Source organism: Carcharodon carcharias, chromosome 5, assembly GCF_017639515.1.
Source record: "Carcharodon carcharias isolate sCarCar2 chromosome 5, sCarCar2.pri, whole genome shotgun sequence".
Taxonomy (NCBI): Eukaryota; Metazoa; Chordata; class Chondrichthyes; order Lamniformes; family Lamnidae; genus Carcharodon; species Carcharodon carcharias.
Genome location: NC_054471.1, coordinates 158,176,340 through 158,196,094, shown reverse-complemented (window position 1 = coordinate 158,196,094; position 19,755 = coordinate 158,176,340). Strand labels below are relative to the sequence as shown.

The window sequence follows — 19,755 nt, the reverse complement described above, 5'->3', positions numbered from 1 at the left end:
GCACACAGAGGGAGGGAGGGAGCGAGGCAGACAGAGGGAGGGAGGGAGCGAGGCACACAGAGGGAGGGAGGGAGCGAGGCACACAGAGGGAGGGAGGGAGCGAGGCACACAGAGGGAGGGAGGGAGCGAGGCACACAGAGGGAGGGAGGGAGCGAGGCACACAGAGGGAGGGAGGGAGCGAGGCACACAGAGGGAGGGAGGGAGCGAGGCACACAGAGGGAGGGAGGGAGCGAGGCACACAGAGGGAGGGAGGGAGGGAGCGAGGCGCACAGAGGGAGGGAGGGAGCGAGGCGCACAGAGGGAGGGAGGGAGGGAGCGAGGCGCACAGAGGGAGGGAGGGAGGGAGCGAGGCGCACAGAGGGAGGGAGGGAGGGAGCGAGGCGCACAGAGGGAGGGAGGGAGGGAGCGAGGCGCACAGAGGGAGGGAGGGAGGGAGCGAGGCGCACAGAGGGAGGGAGGGAGGGAGCGAGGCGCACAGAGGGAGGGAAGGAGGGAGAGAGGCACACAGAGGGAGGGAAGGAGGGAGAGAGGCACACAGAGGGAGGGAAGGAGGGAGAGAGGCGCACAGAGGGAGGGAAGGAGGGAGAGAGTCGCACAGAGGGAGGGAGGGAGGGAGCGAGGCGCACAGAGGGAGGGAGGGAGGGAGCGAGGCGCACAGAGGGAGGGAAGGAGGGAGAGAGGCACACAGAGGGAGGGAAGGAGGGAGAGAGGCACACAGAGGGAGGGAAGGAGGGAGAGAGGCACACAGAGGGAGGGAAGGAGGGAGAGAGGCACACAGAGGGAGGGAAGGAGGGAGAGAGGCGCACAGAGGGAGGGAAGGAGGGAGAGAGTCGCACAGAGGGAGGGAAGGAGGCAAAGAGGCGCACAGAGGGAGGGAAGGAGGCAGAGAGGCGCACAGAGGGAGGGAAGGAGGCAGAGAGGCGCACAGAGGGAGGGAAGGAGGGAGAGAGTCGCACAGAGGGAGGGAAGGAGGGAGAGAGTCGCACCGAGGGAGGGAAGGAGGGAGAGAGGTGCACAGAGGGAGCGAAGGAGGGAGAGAAGCGCACAGAGGGAGGGAAGGAGGGAGAGAGGCGCACAGAGGGAGGGAGAGAGGCGCACAAAGGGAGGGAGGGAGAGAGCCACACAAATGGGAGGGAGGGAGTGAGGCCCACAGAGGGAGGGAGCGAGATAGAGGCCCACAGAGGGAGGGAGCGAGATAGAGGCCCACAGAGGGAGGGAGCGAGATAGAGGCGCACAGAGGGAGGGAGCGAGATAGAGGCGCACAGAGGGAGAGGCACAGAGAGAGAGAGAGAGAGAAAAAAGGGTGGCAGAAGAGTGACAGAGAAGCGGGGGTGAAAGAGGCAAGAGAAAGAGTCAAAGAGAAACAGACAGTGATCAAGATAACAGAATTCCATTAGTTGCCGTGAACCTATCATTGAACTAGCTTGTGCACACCAAGTTACCAATGCAATCTACTGGTGGGAAGTCTCAGCTAAAATCAAAATTTTCTATCCATTAAAATAATATCACAATACACCGTTGATCACCAAATATGTCCAATCAATGGGCAAGAGTCCCAGCAATAGCACATGTAAGATTTGCCCTCATATTTCAAACCAATTCTATTGTAAAATCTTGTTCACACTCCAAACATAGAAACCTTATTTCATGTACAAAGTACCCCATCCAAGGTCCAGTATGAGAACTAGAGAAGGATGAATCACATTCAGAACCATATCAGCTGACCTCACAAAAGATCCTAATCCTTAGCTAGAGATATAAATGTACTGTATAGATAGGTTGTCTCGCAGGGGGTGGTATATGAAAGCTAAACCAAATTACTCTGACATAGCTTAGTTGTTTCAGCAGTGCTCCAGAGTTACATGACTTCCCCCTCCTAGAAATTATAAGCAAGCAGAATGGGTTACTAGACTATACTGAGAATATTAGAAAGATTTTTTGAATTAAAAAGGAGTATTTTTTAATAGAATGAGGAAAAGAAAAAGAAAATTCTTGACCATCAACAGAACAGTTCAGACTGGCACGTCATAGTACCTTCTTCATCATATATAATTTGTCCAGATATAGTCAGCATAGTTTCCAGCTATAATTAAGGAACTATTATTGACCAATACTTCTATTCAGTGATCCTTAGAACTCATTATTGACCAATATTTTTTACCCATGTTCCTGCAGTCAGAAGGAGTTTTAATATGGTGCCAGATGGCGAGACACTTCAGCAGTGAAGGCTAGAAATGGGTTCCTTTCTGCAACCGAGGGGAGGAGGTAGAAAGAGAAAAATCAAATGCAAGAAAGCACATTCATAGAAAATATTTAGATGCAGTGAAGGTAGCATTTTTCCTGCCCTGCTACCCAGGAGATTGAGCAGGGACAGGAAGATGTAACAAATATAGTACAGCTTTTCTCCTATCTTTTAAAGCAGCAGGGCCATACATGGCAATGGGACTGCTTCCATTCACTTCCATCACAGTACAGAATACTGACAGTTCCCATTTTCGAGTCACAGAGGTGTAAACAAGGGCTTAGGTGGTGCAGTGGTTCGTGTTGCTGCCTCACAGCTCCAGGAACCCAGGTTCAATTCTGACCTTAGGTGTCTGTGTGGAGTTTGCACGTTCTCCCTCTGTCTGCATGGGTTTCCGCCGGGTACTCTGGTTTCCTCCCAACATCCAAACATGTGCTGGTTAGGTAGATTGACTACAGTTAAATTGCCCCTTAATGAATGTATGTGTGTAGGTGCACCCTATGATGGACTAGCATCCCCTCCTGGGCATACCCCACCAAGCACCTGCTGTCTGTCTGGATAGGCTCCGCTTTCCTGCAAACCTGAATTGGATAAAGCAGTTCTGGAAAAGTGAGTGAGTGTGGGATGAAAGCAACATATTTAGTAGCAGTCATAAATATTGTTGTAAGTCTAAGTTGCCATACCTGAGGTAGTGCAGATCTGTAATCTCCTTCATGCACAGCCAGCAGAACTGGCAACCACACACAGCACATGTCATCCTATTGCAGCTTCCATCATTCATCTTCAGGATAAAAGCACCACAACGTGGACAAGGCTTGATTTCTTCCGCTACAAAATTGAGGGATTGGGAGATGGAAACAGAGTCTTACTTTACAAGTAACAAATCTAAAATCATAATTAAAAGAAAACATCAATGACAAATCTATGCTAATTGATCCTCTCCCACCTCCCCACTCCCCTCAAGCCAGAACATCTTCATTTTCTCTTTCAGAGTAGATTTAACTTTCCTAAACTGAGGGAAAACTTAATATAATAGCCCACTAAGGACATAATTTCATTATAGAATGGCCATCACATTTGCCTAACATGTAAAATATTATGGGTTCAAAACTGGTACAAACATGGAGCTCAAATACTAAATGTACCATGTGATGTAACAGCTATGCAGACTGGGAATTCCTCAGTCTTAGTTTAGCCCAATTAATTTTACAAGGCAGTAATCCCAGACAGAAGGGGGGTTCAGTCAAAGATTCACCCCCTGATTTTTATCAACAACACCCAGTGGACGTGGTCATATGTAGGCATCAAGTGAGAAGAGCCTTGTGGACATTTACAACACTCTTGAACTGATTGACTTACTGAAACTCACTTCTAGGTTCATTCCCAAAGAATGGACACACAGGTAAGGTTCTGGATCACCTGTGTCTCTGGAACCATTCCCCACAAGCTGGGGAAGTAGGGTTTTGACAAACACAAGCTTTTTTTGCACCATTGTTTTATATGATTTTAAAATAGCTAATGTCAACATGAAGGCTGTTCTCTTCCCCTGTCCCTCATGAATTCAAAATGGAAGGAAGAAGAGTGTGCAAAGAAAGGGCAAATGCCTTTTGATCAGAGATCAATTAAAACATGATACTTTGATGGATAGGGCAAAAGATTTGAAAGGTGTCAATAGAGATGCAATTTCTGTCGTGCTCCGCGATTGCAAATTTCCTACTGAAGTGTGTGTAAAAAGTGAAAATTATTGCGGAGTGTAATTTAGGATTAGTATCATTGTCAGAGTGAGACGTCATTGTTCATTTGCTGCTAATTAAATCAAAGCAGATCAGTGATATAATCAAAAATTCTGTTTGAACTTTAAAAGGAAAAGTTACTCTTATAATCCAGGGATCCTCTCGATTACTTCAGTCTTCTCAAGTCTCTATACATACATGGGATAACAGGAATTAAGAAAGAAAGAATTATAGGTATTTACAAATATTGACTGTGATTTTACTAACATACCGAGGGGACCTACAAGAATTACATATCTGATGTGATCCTTGTTTAAAACTGTCACCCTCATTTGCATAAAATGACATTTGCTTATGATAAAGTTAGTATATTGCAGTCTTTCTGCTTCTTTATATTAATTTTATCAATAAACACCACTGCACAGTTATTTTAAGCCATAAATAACATTGTACTATTATTTTTAGCCTGTACTTAGTGGGCTAAAGAGGTATTATTTTTCAACTTCCAAGGTGACAGGAGAGCATGGTGGGAATCACATATATTTTTCAGTAAATTAATTAGCATGGTGCAGGGTTTAATCATTAGACATGGCCTAAGCTAAAGCATGCTTGGCAGAGACTTAACATGCAGGTTTCCGTTCATAAGGAATTTCTTCTGTTCAAGGAAATTCTAGTCTAGCCTAAGCTATAATAGGATGAGGGACCCACTGGGAGGTGGGAATATCAGGAGGACCTTTTGATGAATGTTATTTGCTCAATTTGTCTCTTTCCTAAGCTATTCAATTCTCTGTAGCCATTTGGTTGCACGGATATATTGTTGAAGATTCAAGCCTGTTAACAAGTTGGAAAATTCCAAGTTTGGGGAGGGAAACAATTGAGAAAGGGTTATAAAAAGACGTGCACGCTCAAATAAAATACTGAAGTCTATATTTAAGTAAGGAAAAATACAAGCAAAATTCATTAAATATTGGTTACTAAGATTACTGTGCAACATATGAAGTTAATGTGTTGCAAAGATATAAAAATAACTCAGATTTTCCATGCTTCACCTTAATATCACATCTTAAATACAGAGATGAAGGTATGTACAAACTGTCTATGAATAACACCTTCATCAATAAATGAAGCATGAATGTTGCTACAGCTGTAGCCTCTATTGACTAAACATAGATAATTGCTGTATAAGCTGAGAAGAGTACATCAGGCATTTCAAAAATTGCCATTATATGGACAGAATATGAACAGTTGATTTTTCTCTTGATAATGAGCTGCTAAAATGAGAATATCTGTACATTGTTTAAATTGACATTCTGCCATTTCGTTTTCCTGCTCTGTTTCTTTGAAAATTGAGTAAAAATTGAAAGGTAGATCATTTAAATAAGCAAAGAATATTAATCCTCTGTACACGACAATTGACTCAATGGACAGAAAATTGAAGGACAATTCTACTGTTTTCCTAAACCGAAGGTGGGCCAAGAAGATCAAAATCCGCAAGCTCATTATCCATTCAGCCTAACAGCAATATTCTTGTCTGGTCTTACAAAACACAAAAGTAACCAACTAATATAGACATATTCATCCTACATTTTGCCTACACAAGTCCCTACTTACCACACCAGTGGTAAGGTGGGGGTGGCTTTTAACATGCTGCAGGGCAAGCGTTTTACTAGGGGGCAAGAGTGGGGAAGGTTGCACTCAACACATGACCTGGGGGCATAGCGCGGTCCAGAAACGTCCTCAGTATCAGGCTGGGGAGAGTGTTGGTCACAGAATGGCATAAACGACTTTGGACCAGAATGGAAGAATCGCTAAGTGAAGACGCGCTTCAATGTTGAGCTTGCAAAGACTGTCCTTGTCCCAGTCCAGGCAGGGTGAAGGTACGTCAGTCCAGTCTCAGTCATGTGCAGGATGTTGTGCGCAGAGCAATGCATGTTGGTCCAGTGGGTATTTCCCATCATACTGGGTTGCAGATGTCACACAGTCAGAGGAGGCACGTGCAGCCTTTGGATGGGGAAAAGGTATTGTAGGGGCATTCAAACGTGTGGGGGGGGGGGCGCGGTGTGAGAGGGGGCATATGTCAGACTGTGCAAGTGCCCTCAAGATGGAGAGGGGTCAGGTCCACATGGGGCACAAGCACATCTAGCTCACCATGTTCCAGGGGTAACAAAGGGATAACTATTACAATCACGAAGGAATCGAGGAATATGGGGGAGGAAAGGTTCTTGGAGGGAGGGAACCCTGAACATTAAGCTCCTCTGGGACAATGGGAGGGGTTTCCACACTCACACAGGGAGGGTCCAAGCTGGTCTGATAGTGAGACCTCAGTACCACCATCTTCTAATCTGCAGTGATAATGCAGTACAGCAGTGCAAAATTAAAATGAAGAGCCATGTAAAGGGTGGAAGGCAGGGGGTGGGTGGGGAGGTGCACCTTGAAATGAGCCCTACACGGGCCTAGATTTTTGGGGCAATTAGTTTTTAACACTGGAACAAAGCCCTTGAACCCACATTCACTGACGAGTCATTGGCAGAAATAGGACCTTTGCAGTCTGATGCTGACTCATGTCTGTTACTCATTGATGCCGCAGAGAGGAGACCATCAGGAAGATGAAGCCTGGATTTATCGCTGTCTGCATAATCACATAGGGACAGGAGAGAAGGAGGAGGTTATTACGGAGGTGTCAGCTCACCCAAGGGGGTAGCTAAACCCTCAACGCAAAGGGGCAGCAGGGTCCCCTCCGGACAGAGGTTGAGGCTCACAGGGACGTCATGCATAGGCACCTCGCAAGACCAAGGGTGTGCAGAACTCGCATGTCTTATCTGCAGGTGAGTGGGAGACAGTGTCACCGACGGCTCTGCATGTCAAGAGATCTGGTGACTCACATTTGCCACATTCTCCAGGAATCGGTGCCATGGGGCCTGGGAAAGCATCCATTGCCTCTGAAGGTAATGGCCACATCGACTTCTATGTCAGTGGCTCCTTCCAGGGCTCTACTGGGGACCTCTGTGGGATCTCTCAAGCATCCATGCACAAAATGTATTCATGAGGTGACAGGCGCCCTTTTTGCCAAAACCCCAAAACCCACAATTGTGTCAACTTCGACAGAGATCAAGCCAGGACTCCAGAGCACTAGGCATTGCTGGATTCCCACAGGTGCAGGGTGCCATCGACTGCATTCATGTGGCTATAAAAGCTCCCTGGCAACAGTGGGCACTGCAATACATAAACAGGAAAGGCTACCACTCGCTCAATGTACTGCTGGTCGGTGATCACAAGAAACTGATCATGCACGTTTGCGCCAGATACCCAGGAAACTTCTATGACTTATATATCTTGAGTACACCATAGATCCCAGACATCTGCGCAGGACTGCACAGGATCCAGGGTTGGCTCCTTGGTGACAAAGGGTGCCCACAAAGGACACGGCTGATGATGCCTGTGTGGCAGCTGAAGAATCCTATAGAGAGAAGGTACAACGATGCTCATGCCACTACCTGAGCATTTGTGGAGCAGACCATAGGGATCTTAAAAGTTGCGATTCTGATGCGTGAACAGATCAGGCAGAGAATTCTAGTACAGTCCCCAGAGGGTCACATGGATCACTGTGGCTTGCTGCATGCTGCACGACCTGACGCTTCAAAGGGGAAGGACTTGCCAGATTCTGACATGGAGGGGATGTACGTCTCCTCCGATGAGGATGACATCCAAGGGGATGAGCACACTGAGTTCGAGAAAGCCGAGGCTGCAGGGGAAGAGGCCATAGCACGGGCTAGATGAGGTAGGCGGGTGCATGGAGTCATCATAGCCACCAGATTCCATGAGGAGGATGATGAGTTGCATTGAGTACCATCATGGGCCAACATTAACACCAGCATTGCTATTCCTCTCATTTCAACCACGCACTTTAATTTTAGAGTTAATAGTCATTCCTCCTCCTTCTATCCTTCTTCTCAATCACATTACACATCAGACTCACATGGTCCTGATTCTTTGAAGGATGATGAGGCCTCAAGTGCATGTGTCCTTGCTGAGATGAGTTCCTAACTGGAGGAGGGAGTCCCGGCATCAGATGTCAGAAGGTGCTGCCTCTTCAAGCATCTCTCCAGCATCCCAGTCGCAACAATAGCCTACAAGAGCCAAGAGCTGTTCCACTATCCTCAGTGGGCTCATAGCTGTTTGCCTTCAGTTTGACAAAGCTCCTCAAGGAGACCTATATCCACCAACAGTACAATGCATTCTGTGTAACCTTGATGGTGAAACTGATAGGTCACACTTGGGCCAAGGCCCTGAGGACATTCTGCAGGTGTGCATCTATTCAGAGATGATGCAGTCCTCTGTGTCACCTTCTCTATCACATTAGCATCCAGCACTCTCAGTTAGAAATGATGGCGCATTTTTATCCTCACCTTACTATGCATATGGACCATCTGAAGATGTGATGTTCAACCACGTGCATGCCAGAAAATGCCTCCTCTTTAAGATACACATTGTGCCCTTGTGGATAGCCCTGGACCTTGTGAACTCTAAAATGCTCAGACACCATGAGGCCCTCAAGGTGACTAATAAAGAGCAGGCTTCAGCTTCAGTACATCCTCTCTCCTATCCCATTGCTCCCCTCAGCATTATCTAAAGTCACAATGTGTACTTCAAGAGCATGCTCAAAGGCTCTGTTGATCACCAAAAATCACCAATTGCAATTAGCATCACACATTTTGGTGAGTGCTTAGGTGATGGGACCAACAGTGCTGCATCCTAACATTGAGCACCTTGCGGCCTCAATACAAACAATTACAGATGGCAAGGTGCTTCCACTTATTGGTGAACTTAGCAGATGCACACTCGGAAAGTCGGCAACACAGTTGGCAGACAGCAGCACACATGAACTCTGAGTATTGGTTCATAGCATAGAAACCCTGCAGGATGACAGAAAACACATGGAGTTGCATGATTTATGACCCTTCTCTATGTGTAAACATTGCTCGCCTTGTACACTATACTTTCGCCTTTCAAGAATACAGACAAGATATTAGAACATCTCTGCCTCAATCTTACACAGCCAAAAAAAATGACATGACCCTGCAAAGCATGTGAACGAAGTCCCTTTCACATGCACACTTAACATTAAGGTTGAGGCATCACTAATGTAGAGAATGGTCTAAAAAAAAAGGGGGCACACACTGTGGTGATCTGGAAGCACACTACATAGATGAGAGGCCCACGATAGTGACACCTCCGATCAGTGGTATCACACCTGATTGAAAGCAACACAGCCAATCATAAAAAGGAGACATACACAAGAGGAGATGTGAAATGAGTGTGATTCTACTTACATTAGTGAACATTATATACATGTTGTGAACATCTGTGCCACTGTTGAGCTCCTAAAGTTTTCTAACTTTGCTAGCCCTACCCTGGGTGCATTCCCAATATCCACAGTGGAGCTGGAGGCAGCCTGCTGACTGCTACACCCTGTTGTCTGTGATTACTTTGGCAGATATACTCTGGAGGGCCCCCAGCCTGCTTTGGGTGTCCTGCTGTGGAGCAGGTGCACCCTCCTCGGTCTGTGGAGCTGGAGGTGACGGGGTCACAGCAAGAGGGGATGGGGATCGGCTGGACACTCTTGGAGTCGCCCGGGTGGATGGCCCTAGGGTGTCCATCTGCTGGTCCTCCTCCCTATGGGTGTTGGAGGTCCCTTGGCTGACTCCTTGAGAAGGGGAAGCTGGAGTGAGATCAAGGAGATTTGCCCCTCTCTTGCATGCCCACTGATGGATGCCAAGTGATGGAGTGCAACTTGTGCACCAATGCAGGACCAATGCCCTGGACCAAGGTCTCCATAGCAGCTGCCATCCTGCCAGTGTTGACTTTGGTGCATTGGCATGCTGAAACTTTAGTGGAGTCGGTGGCATAGTGGTATTGTCACTGGACTCAGAGTAATGCTCTGGGGACCCGGGTTTGAATCCCACCATGGCAGATGGTGAAATTTGAATTCAATAAAAATCTGGAATTAAAAAGTTTGATGATGACCATGAAACCATTGCCGATTGTTGCAAAAACCCATCTGGTTCACTAATGTCCTTTAGGAAAGGAAATCTGCTGCCCTTACCTGGTCTGGCCTACAAGTGACTCTAGATACAAAGCAATGTGATTAACTCTTAAATGCCCTCTGAACAAGGGCAATTAGGGATGGGCAATAAATGCTGGTTAGGCAGCGATGCCTACATCCCATGAAAGAATATTTTTAAAAAAATCACAGGAAACTGAAGGCAGACGGACTCCTCCATCCTCTGTTGCAATCTCATGAATGTAGCTGACATCCTTTCCTGATGTTGCTGTGTTTGTCACTGCAGCAACCACCAACTGATTTAGGACCGAGCCCAGAGGCTCATCTTCTGACAAACTCAGCAGAATCCTGGCCTCCAGCAGTCCATGAGTGCCAGCGACCTCGGATGTCCCTGCCTCCGCTTGCTGTGGACCAGATTGTGTGCTATGTTTACCATATCATGACTCTTAGCCTGCGCTAGAACTAGGTCCCATCAAGGTGTGCATCTCTGTACTGGTGGAAGGTGTAGGTGAGCGCTGTGATGGGTCTTCTGCTGTGGTACCCTCACGATTCTCATCCGAGGTATTGTCGGGGCTCAAGCTAAGAGCCTGGCTGTTGAGGCCATTGTGCACTTAGCTGAGGTTAGTATGAAAGAAAAGAGAGATAATTAGAGCATGGAAGTCAACTCAAACTGGACAATGCACTCAACAGTATGGTTGTCTGAGGGATGAGCTGGTGCATGATCCTCAAGTAAGTGTCTGCCACCAACCTCACTGTCACCGCAGGCATGGTCCACTTCCTCTCCGGCCAGCTCAATGGCTCAGTTTCCGAACTGAGAGACGACCTTGGGTTCCAGAACACCAATCCCCATCAGGGACCTCTCTCTGTACTAGTGTGCTGTCTTGTCCTGCATAAAGACAGATGGAGAAAGTATTAGCAAGCCACATGCCAGGGCAGATGATAGGATACCTTGCATCTGTGGGTGGTGAGGGGAGCCATGGATGGGATGAGGACACGATCTCCAGAGGAGATGAATCCAGATGGAGATGTGAGGGTGCGTGTGTGAGAGGGAGTGGTGAGGTCCTTTTAATTAGCAGTGAGTGAGATCTCAGTGTGATGGGCTTGTGAACATATGAATTGAGAGTGCTGAAATGGTTCTTTCAGTCACTTTTTTCATTCTTTCATGGGGTGTGGGTGTCATTGGCAAGGCCAGCATTTGTTGCCCATTCCTATTGCCCTTGAGGGGAATGCTAGGCCATTTCAGAGGGCAATTAAGAGTCAACCACATTGCTGAGAGTCTGGAATCACATGTAGGCCAGACCAGGTAAGGATGGCAGATTTCCTTCCCTAAAGAACATTAGTGAACCAATTGGGCTTTTACAACAATCAATGATAGTCTCATGGTCAGCATTACTGAGACTAGCTTTATACTCCTGATTTTTCAATTGATTTTAATTAACCAGCTGCTGTGCTGGGATATGAACCAGTGTACCCTAGTGGCATGGATAAGATCAATTACGCTCTTGCTGCACTGGGTGCCTGACATCTTTTGTGCAGCTTTGGCACCAAGCATTGCTGCCACCGCCTCCTAAGCCAGATTGCTGGGCCTCCTGTGGCCAAAGCAGGATAGAGGACATCATGGCAGGCCACGACCGCATACAAAAGGGGTTCCAGTGAGGCGTCACTGAACATGGGGGCTGCCTCTTCCAGGCTTTCGGGGCTGTGTCTCCAGTGGAGCAGTCCTGGGGTACATTGAGAGAGAACGCTGTGTGCAGCTGCACTTTAAATAATGGCACCCAGAACGAGGAAACGGAAAGTTCACAGCGGCCCAGGTGAATCAGAGGCCACCCGCCAGCGATCTGGCATGTTTCCCGTGCATGCATATTTAATGAGGCGGGAAGCAGGCAATATGGTGCGTAAACCCCCCATTGCAGCCAGCGGGTAAAGCGCCGATTTTCACGCCCATCACCGCACTTAGTGTACTGAGGGGAAAATCCCATCCTTCATCTCCATCAGTAATTTCTTATTCTTCCCATCTACAGACTTGCTTTCCTTAAAGGAACAATACAATATAAGGAATACATCTGCAGTATTGCATTCCTAAAGACAACATTCATAAGAAAGATAGGTCTTATTGCTGGTTGGGTTGAAACGAAATTCAGCCAGATCACGAGATTTCCCTTAAAAATCCCCTGTGCCGTGCATACGAACATACCATATGGTGCTTCTGACATGTCTTCCTTCTTCCTTAACCGAGGTTTCCCACCTACTCTGGTTGACAGGGCCCTCAGCCGTGTCCGACCCATCTCCTGCACCTCTGCCCTCACACCTTCCCCTCCCTCCCAGAACCATGATAGGCTCCCCCTTGTCCTTAGTTTTCGCCCCACCAGCCTCCACATTCAAAGGATCATCCTCTGCCATTTTTGCCAACTCCAGCATGATGACACCACCAAATACATCTTCCCCTAACCACCTCCACGCCATCAGCATTCCATTGGGACCTCCAGGACACCCTGGTCCACTCCACCATCACCTCCTACACCTCATCCCCTTCCCATGCAATCGCACAAGGTGCAACACCTGCCCCCTACCTCCTCTCTCTTCACCATCCAAGAGCCCAAATACTCCTTTCAGGTGAAGCAGCGCTTCACCTGTACCTCCTTCAATTTGGCCTACTGCATCCGCTGCTCCCAATGAGGTCTTCTCTACATCAGGGAGTCCAAATACAGACTGAGTGACCGCTTTGCGGAACACTTCCAGTCTGTCTGCAAGCATGACCTAGACCTTCCGGTCGCTCGCCATTTCAATACACCATCCTGCTCTCATGCCCACATGTCCGCCCTTGGCCTGCTGCAATGTTCCAGTGAAGCCCAACGCAAACTGCAGGAACAGCACTTCATCTTCCGATTAGGCATCTTACAGCCTTCTGGACTTAACTTTGAGTTCAACAGCTTCACACCGTGAACTCTCTCCTCCATCCTCACCCCCTTTTTATCCCCTTTCTTCTACATTCATTTTTATTTTTTACCCACTTGTTTTATTTTTTATTCATTTATCCTTAGTTTTATCCCCTTTTTTATCCCATTTTCTATCCTTTTTCTTTCCCCACCACCGCCCTCTCCCCATTCCCTATAGGGCCAGCTGTCACTTGTTCCATGTTGTTCTTTCACACAATGTTCCCCTGGTTCTTCTATAATCACATTCTGATTTCTTACCTTTAAACCACTATTAGCACCTTTTTAGCACTAATCGTGACCTTTAACAATCCCTTTATCCTTTAGCTCATGACATCTTTGTCAATTCCTTTGTCCCCACATATTGCTGGCCTTCTATTCAGCTCCACCTGCCCCACCCTTCTTAAACAGTATAAACTTCATCACATTTCCACTTCTCTTCAGCTCTGAAGAAGGGTCATATGGATTCGAAGCGTTAACTTTGTTTTTCTCTTTCCACAGATTCTGTCAGACCTGCTGGGTTTTTCCAGCATTTTCTGCTTTTGTTTCCGGTTTCCAGCATCCGCAGTATTTTGCTTTTACACTTGATTAACTTGCTTAGCAGGAATAGATGGTCTTCTCAGAGCAAACTGAAAATGTTGAGGTGAACATTTGAGTAGCTGTTTACCAAATATTGCCATTTTTGAAGTTTAATGGTCCATTGTTATATCAATTAATTATAGATGACAACAAGAGGCAGCGGGGAAGCTACCAACAAATATTCAACAATGGGGAAGGATAAACGAGGAAGGTGGTCAATAATTGAAAAACAGGTTTTACTGTTTAATACATTATCTCTCTGGCACAGATCTTATACCATATGAGATCCTGCTAACTAGTTTGCTCCACACTTTTTTGGGTGTTGCAAAAAAGGAATCAAGAATCATGCTGTTGTATAATTGACAAAATAGCCCTGATGAAACAATGGAGTGATGTCTCAAGAGGCTGTAGAAAAAAAAAATTCTGATTTTGGGGTAGCTCAAGAGGTTTAGATCACTCTCCAGAACACCAGTAGAGAAACATAAACAGTTGGTTCTTAATTCTGGGCAAGAGGGAGGAAGGGAGTTGGAGACAACATTACCCTATGGAAGAGTGAAGTCCTGCATTCTATTTTTATCTCCGGTTTTGTTTTTATTCCAGTAAATAAAACGTATGTTATGGGATGGGAGGAGTGCACAGTTTAACTAGCCCCACTAACTCGCCAGGTCGCATTATTAGTTTAAAAGTTTGATTCACTTCCCAAATGGCCAATTGTTTACCTTTGCTATTGCAACCCAGAATAAGAGAGACTTTAACCAGGCTTCTTTCAATAAACAACAAACTTATTAGTTTATTATAAATCCAGTCTTGTCAAATAAAGGCAAAGCTTATTAACATTCAGTATGAAATATGAAAGTATACCAATTACTCTTTCAAGATGGCCTAAGTCACACCCCCACACACACCGTAAAAAAGAGGAAGTCTGCCAAAGGCAATGATTCAAGAGGAAAGGAAAGATGGAGATGTTGAAATGTGTCCGGGTTATGCAATTTATCTCTCGGCGCTGATCTACAAAACAATCGATGATTCTTGCACTGCTTTTCAGGCAGACTTGAGGAAAACCTGCAGGTACTCAACTCCAGCATGTAGATCAACTTAGAAGCAGCTTATATTCACTTCCGGCTGTGGACTGGCTCCATAATGCAAAATGGCTGCTATCTTCCTTCACAAGAAGTTGGTCCTCCTTCTTCTCAAAGCAAAACCAAGACCAATTTTTAAACACAGTTCCAGGCATGGCCTTTTTTTTCCCTCAGAGCCATAAACTACCATGTGACCCCTTTTGTACACAGTCTATCAGGGTCAAGAGGTTTCCAGTTTCTTTACAACTGCTTAATTACCTTTTCTTGTAAATGGATGTCTCTTTCAAGAAAAGCAGAATTCTTGCATTAAGCCTTTTAGGAACAGTGTCTTTTAAAACACAAATTCTTCCAGAATGTCCTTAGTCCTTGAAGATGAACTATTTTCTGTGATTAAAGTGTTCATCACACATAATGCAATTACATTTAAAATTATTCAATGATCATGGTTTTATGGGGTCAATAGAAGCACTTACAGGACAGAATTTAATGGAGCCTGCTGAAGAGGGCATCATGGCAGGAGTGCCCACATCAGACTCCCGGTGTCAGGAAAACTGCCCGGTTAAGTTGGAGGCAGGAATGGCCCAACGCAGGAATCCTGTCTGCTAGTGGTAGGTTGTCAGTTAGGTTCATTAATAAGCCACTTGACAGAAATTATCCTCGAGCCCACCAGAACTTAGTGGTGGTTCATGGATTTAACAGAACTTATGCCACTTCATGGATTTAACAGGTGGCAGGTAGGGAAATCCATCTTTACCAGCATGGCAGAGACAGCTTTAAATCAGACTGAAATATCTGCCACAAGTTGCAAATAAAATTTGGTGGCCTCTAGTCAAAATGAGGTGTACGTGCAGTGCTGGCAGGAACAACCAAGTGAGGATTCCTTCTGAGTCTGGGAACAAGGAAACAGTGTTTCAATGAGGGCAAGAGTCCAACTAGCAGCAGTTAAAATTATTTAGGTCAGTAAGATGAAGACAAATCAAACCTTCATAAAGCTTAGACAGTGGGCACCATGAGAGGGGAATCCCTCTGACCACTGGAATCACAGGTGCCTTAATCTGGCTTGATCTGATCACAGTAGTGTGACTGCTGAATCTGCTTCCATGACTGAATATTTTGAAATCAAATTATCAAATAGATAATCCGTAACTAATGGTTATTACCATTAGAGTCAACAGGAGAATGAGGGGGTGAAGGGATATGGTGCAAAGATGATAGAGAGATCAAATAGAAATTAAGGCTGAGGCAAATCCTTTTCCAGCTCCTATTTCATTTATGAGAAGCAAAAACAAATCAAACTTTCCTATTTAGATTAACATCGATTTCATCAATGGAATGTAGACATTTGTCTTTGGCATTCTTAATAGTTTTGGCTAATATTCATGCAAAGCGAGGTAGAAACAAAATACTGAATATGGCAGAAAAAAATGCACTAGCACAAATTTTTTCCATTTCTTGTTGCATGTAACATTGGGAAACTGTTCCAGATTGTATCTTTCAACTTCTGTTTCACAATGAACAGGGAAGGATATCTCTATACAGTATATCAGTCTCAGAAAAGAAAAATGGAAGATTTACTATGCTGACTGCAATACAGTCTAATGATCTCTCCAATCACACGTTGATAAGCCCACTTCCCAGTGAAAATATTAACTACTCTAGTCCCAGGTTCTTTGACAGTTTGTGTGACTTCTTTCCAAAAGCCTGAGTGGTAGCAACCTAGATGCCTCTAAATAAACTTACACAAATGTGTAAAATTGTATAAATGTCTCATTTATTGTTAACTTCTACAATTCAGTCACCTTCCTACAACTTTTAGTGGAACCTAACCAAATACAATTTAGAGTTGATGGACACAGAACATAGACATAATTATACACAGAGGCTAACTAATATTCAACCTTGCTGATGAACCACAGTAGGTGATTCTAGTCACTTATAATCTATTTGTTTAGATCCTTTTAGAAGCAATGCATTTTAACACACTTTACATATCAAGTTTTAAAGAAAATAGCTTCCATGAAATTTTTGCCTTGCAAGAAAAGCAATATTTACCATTGTCTGATTCTTCACTGTGAATAAGAGAGGTAGAGTGTTTTTCTATTCCAGCCACGAACACATCTCTCTGCTTACGGGCCTCACTGCAGGTTTGGTCTGGATGCCAAAGTTGTTTGCAGTGGTAACAGAATTCAGTCGCACAGCCTGACCGCTCACATGTCAGCTTTGGGCAAGTTGCACAGCCACTGGCAATTACTCCATAACTGTAGAGAGTCCGAGTGCACAAAACATCAGTTGTAAATTGTAAATGAATAAAATCTTATTGTAGAGACGAGATGTGTTACATATTCTCATTCACCATCTTAATATCCACAAAAACATAAGCATTACACAAATGGGTAATCTGCAGCAGTTTATTGACCAATATGTAGTTATGCAGCAAAGAGTCAGTCTATGAAATAAGCTCTGAAGCATTTGTGTTTTGTTATTTCAATTACTTTGTCAGAAGCCAGCATTGCTGAAACACAAGAGGTTAATTTGGGAAGCTTCTATAAAATACGGCCAGATATTAATTGGCAACTTGAGATGTTTCTTTTTGAAAAAAGCAATTAGGTTTGCTACAAACATCACTGTCAGATACACTGAGGTATTGCATATCTCAATACACTGAACTGGCCTAAACAGAACACAGGAAATCACAGTTGCTACAATTTAAACCTAACCACAGTAAAAAAAAATTGGCTCGCTGGATCTTTGCTTTCAATAAGTAGGTGAATGTTGCTAGTAGCTTTGAACAAAAGTGCAATATATTCTGAAACTTGCTAATGAGGGTGGTGGAAGTGAAAACAATCAATGATTTCAAAAGGAAATTGGATGGACACTTGAAGGAAATAAATTTGCAGAACTACGGGAATAAAGCAGGGGAATGGAATTTACTAGATTGCTCTAAGGAGAGCCAGAATTAACTTTGACGGGCTGAATGACAGCCTTCTGTGCCTTTATGACTCTAATCTACTGTTAAGGTCCAGACCAAAACATGCTTCCTTGAAAAGTAATTTTACCATAGTAGAATGGAAAAATTGAGTCAGTTCGAGCGACAACTTTCCCACCTCTACCAACCATGATTCAAAATTAAAAATGAGGCAAAATTGGGCATGTTAGTCTGTATCACAATCACCTATTCCCAGCAGCCCAAGCAGCTCAGGATCAGATCTGGAATGGACTACCTGAGTATCTGTACTAAGCTGGCACATTGTGCCAGGTTTTAAAACCGTTAAGTAGTAGTGTCCAATTTCAATTGGCAGTTTTCTCAGCCCGAGTTTTCCGTCAGGTTATGTCATACATTACAATGAATGCAGAAACATCAGCTGATCCACCATTAGGCTGACCACCCAAGTTATGCTGAAATGATGGGCTTTGATATCACTGGAAGAGGACAATATAGAAAATTATTCATTTTTTTTTTAAATTAGCCCAATATTAAAACAGTTTTAGCAATTCAGTCTGTCAGCACTTCAAGTAACTTAAACTTTGATTTCAAGCCCAGAGGTGTTGACATTTCAACCTGCTTGTCCTAGGCTAGTTGTTGTCAGTCTTCTCCCTTGCCTTTCTGGGTGAAACATCATGTCAAAGTGGAGCATTTCACCTGTAAATAGGCAGAGTGAGTGTGGAGGACTTCAGATGCACATACTTAAACTTCACCTTTGGTTCATTACCCATTAGGGTTAGTGACTTGTGTGTGAAACATCATCTATGGCAGGACATATAGAAAGCATTACATAATGCCACCGTGCCACATTACATCTAGTACTGTTTTATGAGTCTGCTCCTTGCATCACTGCCCTCAAACTTCCACTTTAGGCCTGCATCAGGTTTTGCACGGGCACCCAGCAAGTAATACCTGGCTGAATTCAGGTTAAACTACCTATTGACATGGCTTTACAGGCAAGGTGCCCAACTCAGACAACCAGGTAGAATAAGGATTAATTTTAATATGCTTCATAGCACTCGCAGGATGATAAGAATTGCAGTGTTGCCTCCAATAACTGGATGACGACACCACGACTTCAGTGAAGCCAAAATCCCAAGAGTAGGAATAAAATTTTAATTTTTATTACTGAAAAAAAGAGACATGCTGTCGAATTTTTTTTGTTTTGCACTGATCAGGACAACTCACAAGAATACCAATAGAAAAGGGAACAACAATTTAAAATGCCTGAGGGTGCTGAATGGTTGGCAAGTGCACTCTGATTGGTGGAGGCATTCCCAGGGAGAATGCACTAGGGAACAGTTAACTGTCAAGCTCTTGTTCAGTTTTAAACCAGCAAGTTTGACTCAATTAGTCGAGGCATTTTTATGCTAAATTTCCCCAAAGTTGGTTTATATTTTGCATGTAATGTGACAAAGAAAAGTTTTTCAAGGAAATAAATCTATATTTTCTATCACAAAAACAGAATTACCTGGAAAAACTCAGCAGGTCTGGCAGCATCAGCAGAGAACTCTTTTCTTCTCCACCGTTGCTGCCAGACCTGCTGAGTTTTTCCATGTAATTCTGTTTCTGTTTTGGATTTCCAGCATCCGCAGTTTTTTGTTTTTATATTTTCTATCAGTAAGATTCAAGCTTGAAAAGATATTGTAAGCCATGAGGATAGTAATAGACTTCAAATGGACACAGATTGATGGAATGGATGAATGTGTGGCATATGCAATTTAACACAAAGAATTGTAAAGTGAAAAATTTTGTTAGGAAGAATGAGGAGAAGCAATATAAAATAAAGGATGTAATTCTAAAAGTGCAGCAAGAACAGGAACACCTGAAGGACATTACTGCAGGAGTTCCTCAGGGTAGTGTTCGAGGCCCAACCAACTTCAGCTGCTTCATCCATGACCTTCCTTCCATCATGGAGTCAGACTTGATGGAGTTAGAAGTGGGGAAGTTCACTGACAATTGCACCATGTTCAGCACCATTCTCGATTCCTCAGATACTGAAGCAGTCCATGTCCAAATGCAGCAAGGCCTGGGGCAATATCCAGGCTTGGACTGACTAGTGGCAAGTAACGTTCACACCACACAAGTGCCAGGCAATGACCATCTCTAACAAGAGAGAATCTAATCATCACCCCAAGACATTGA

General features: G+C 44.6%; 1 protein-coding gene across 2 annotated transcripts in view; it reads right to left on the bottom strand.

The window, feature by feature from the left end:
• Positions 1-19,755, bottom strand: part of si:ch211-278j3.3 (E3 ubiquitin-protein ligase RNF19A) — a 103,648-nt gene that overhangs the window by 31,301 nt on the left and 52,592 nt on the right. For both annotated transcript variants that reach the window (XM_041187863.1, XM_041187862.1), the window contains exons 4-5: positions 16,680-16,885; positions 2,926-3,070 (exon numbers count right to left, since the gene is read on the bottom strand). In XM_041187863.1, coding sequence (XP_041043797.1) covers positions 2,926-3,070; positions 16,680-16,885 — 351 coding nt within the window. The remainder of the gene's footprint in view (positions 1-2,925; positions 3,071-16,679; positions 16,886-19,755) is intronic.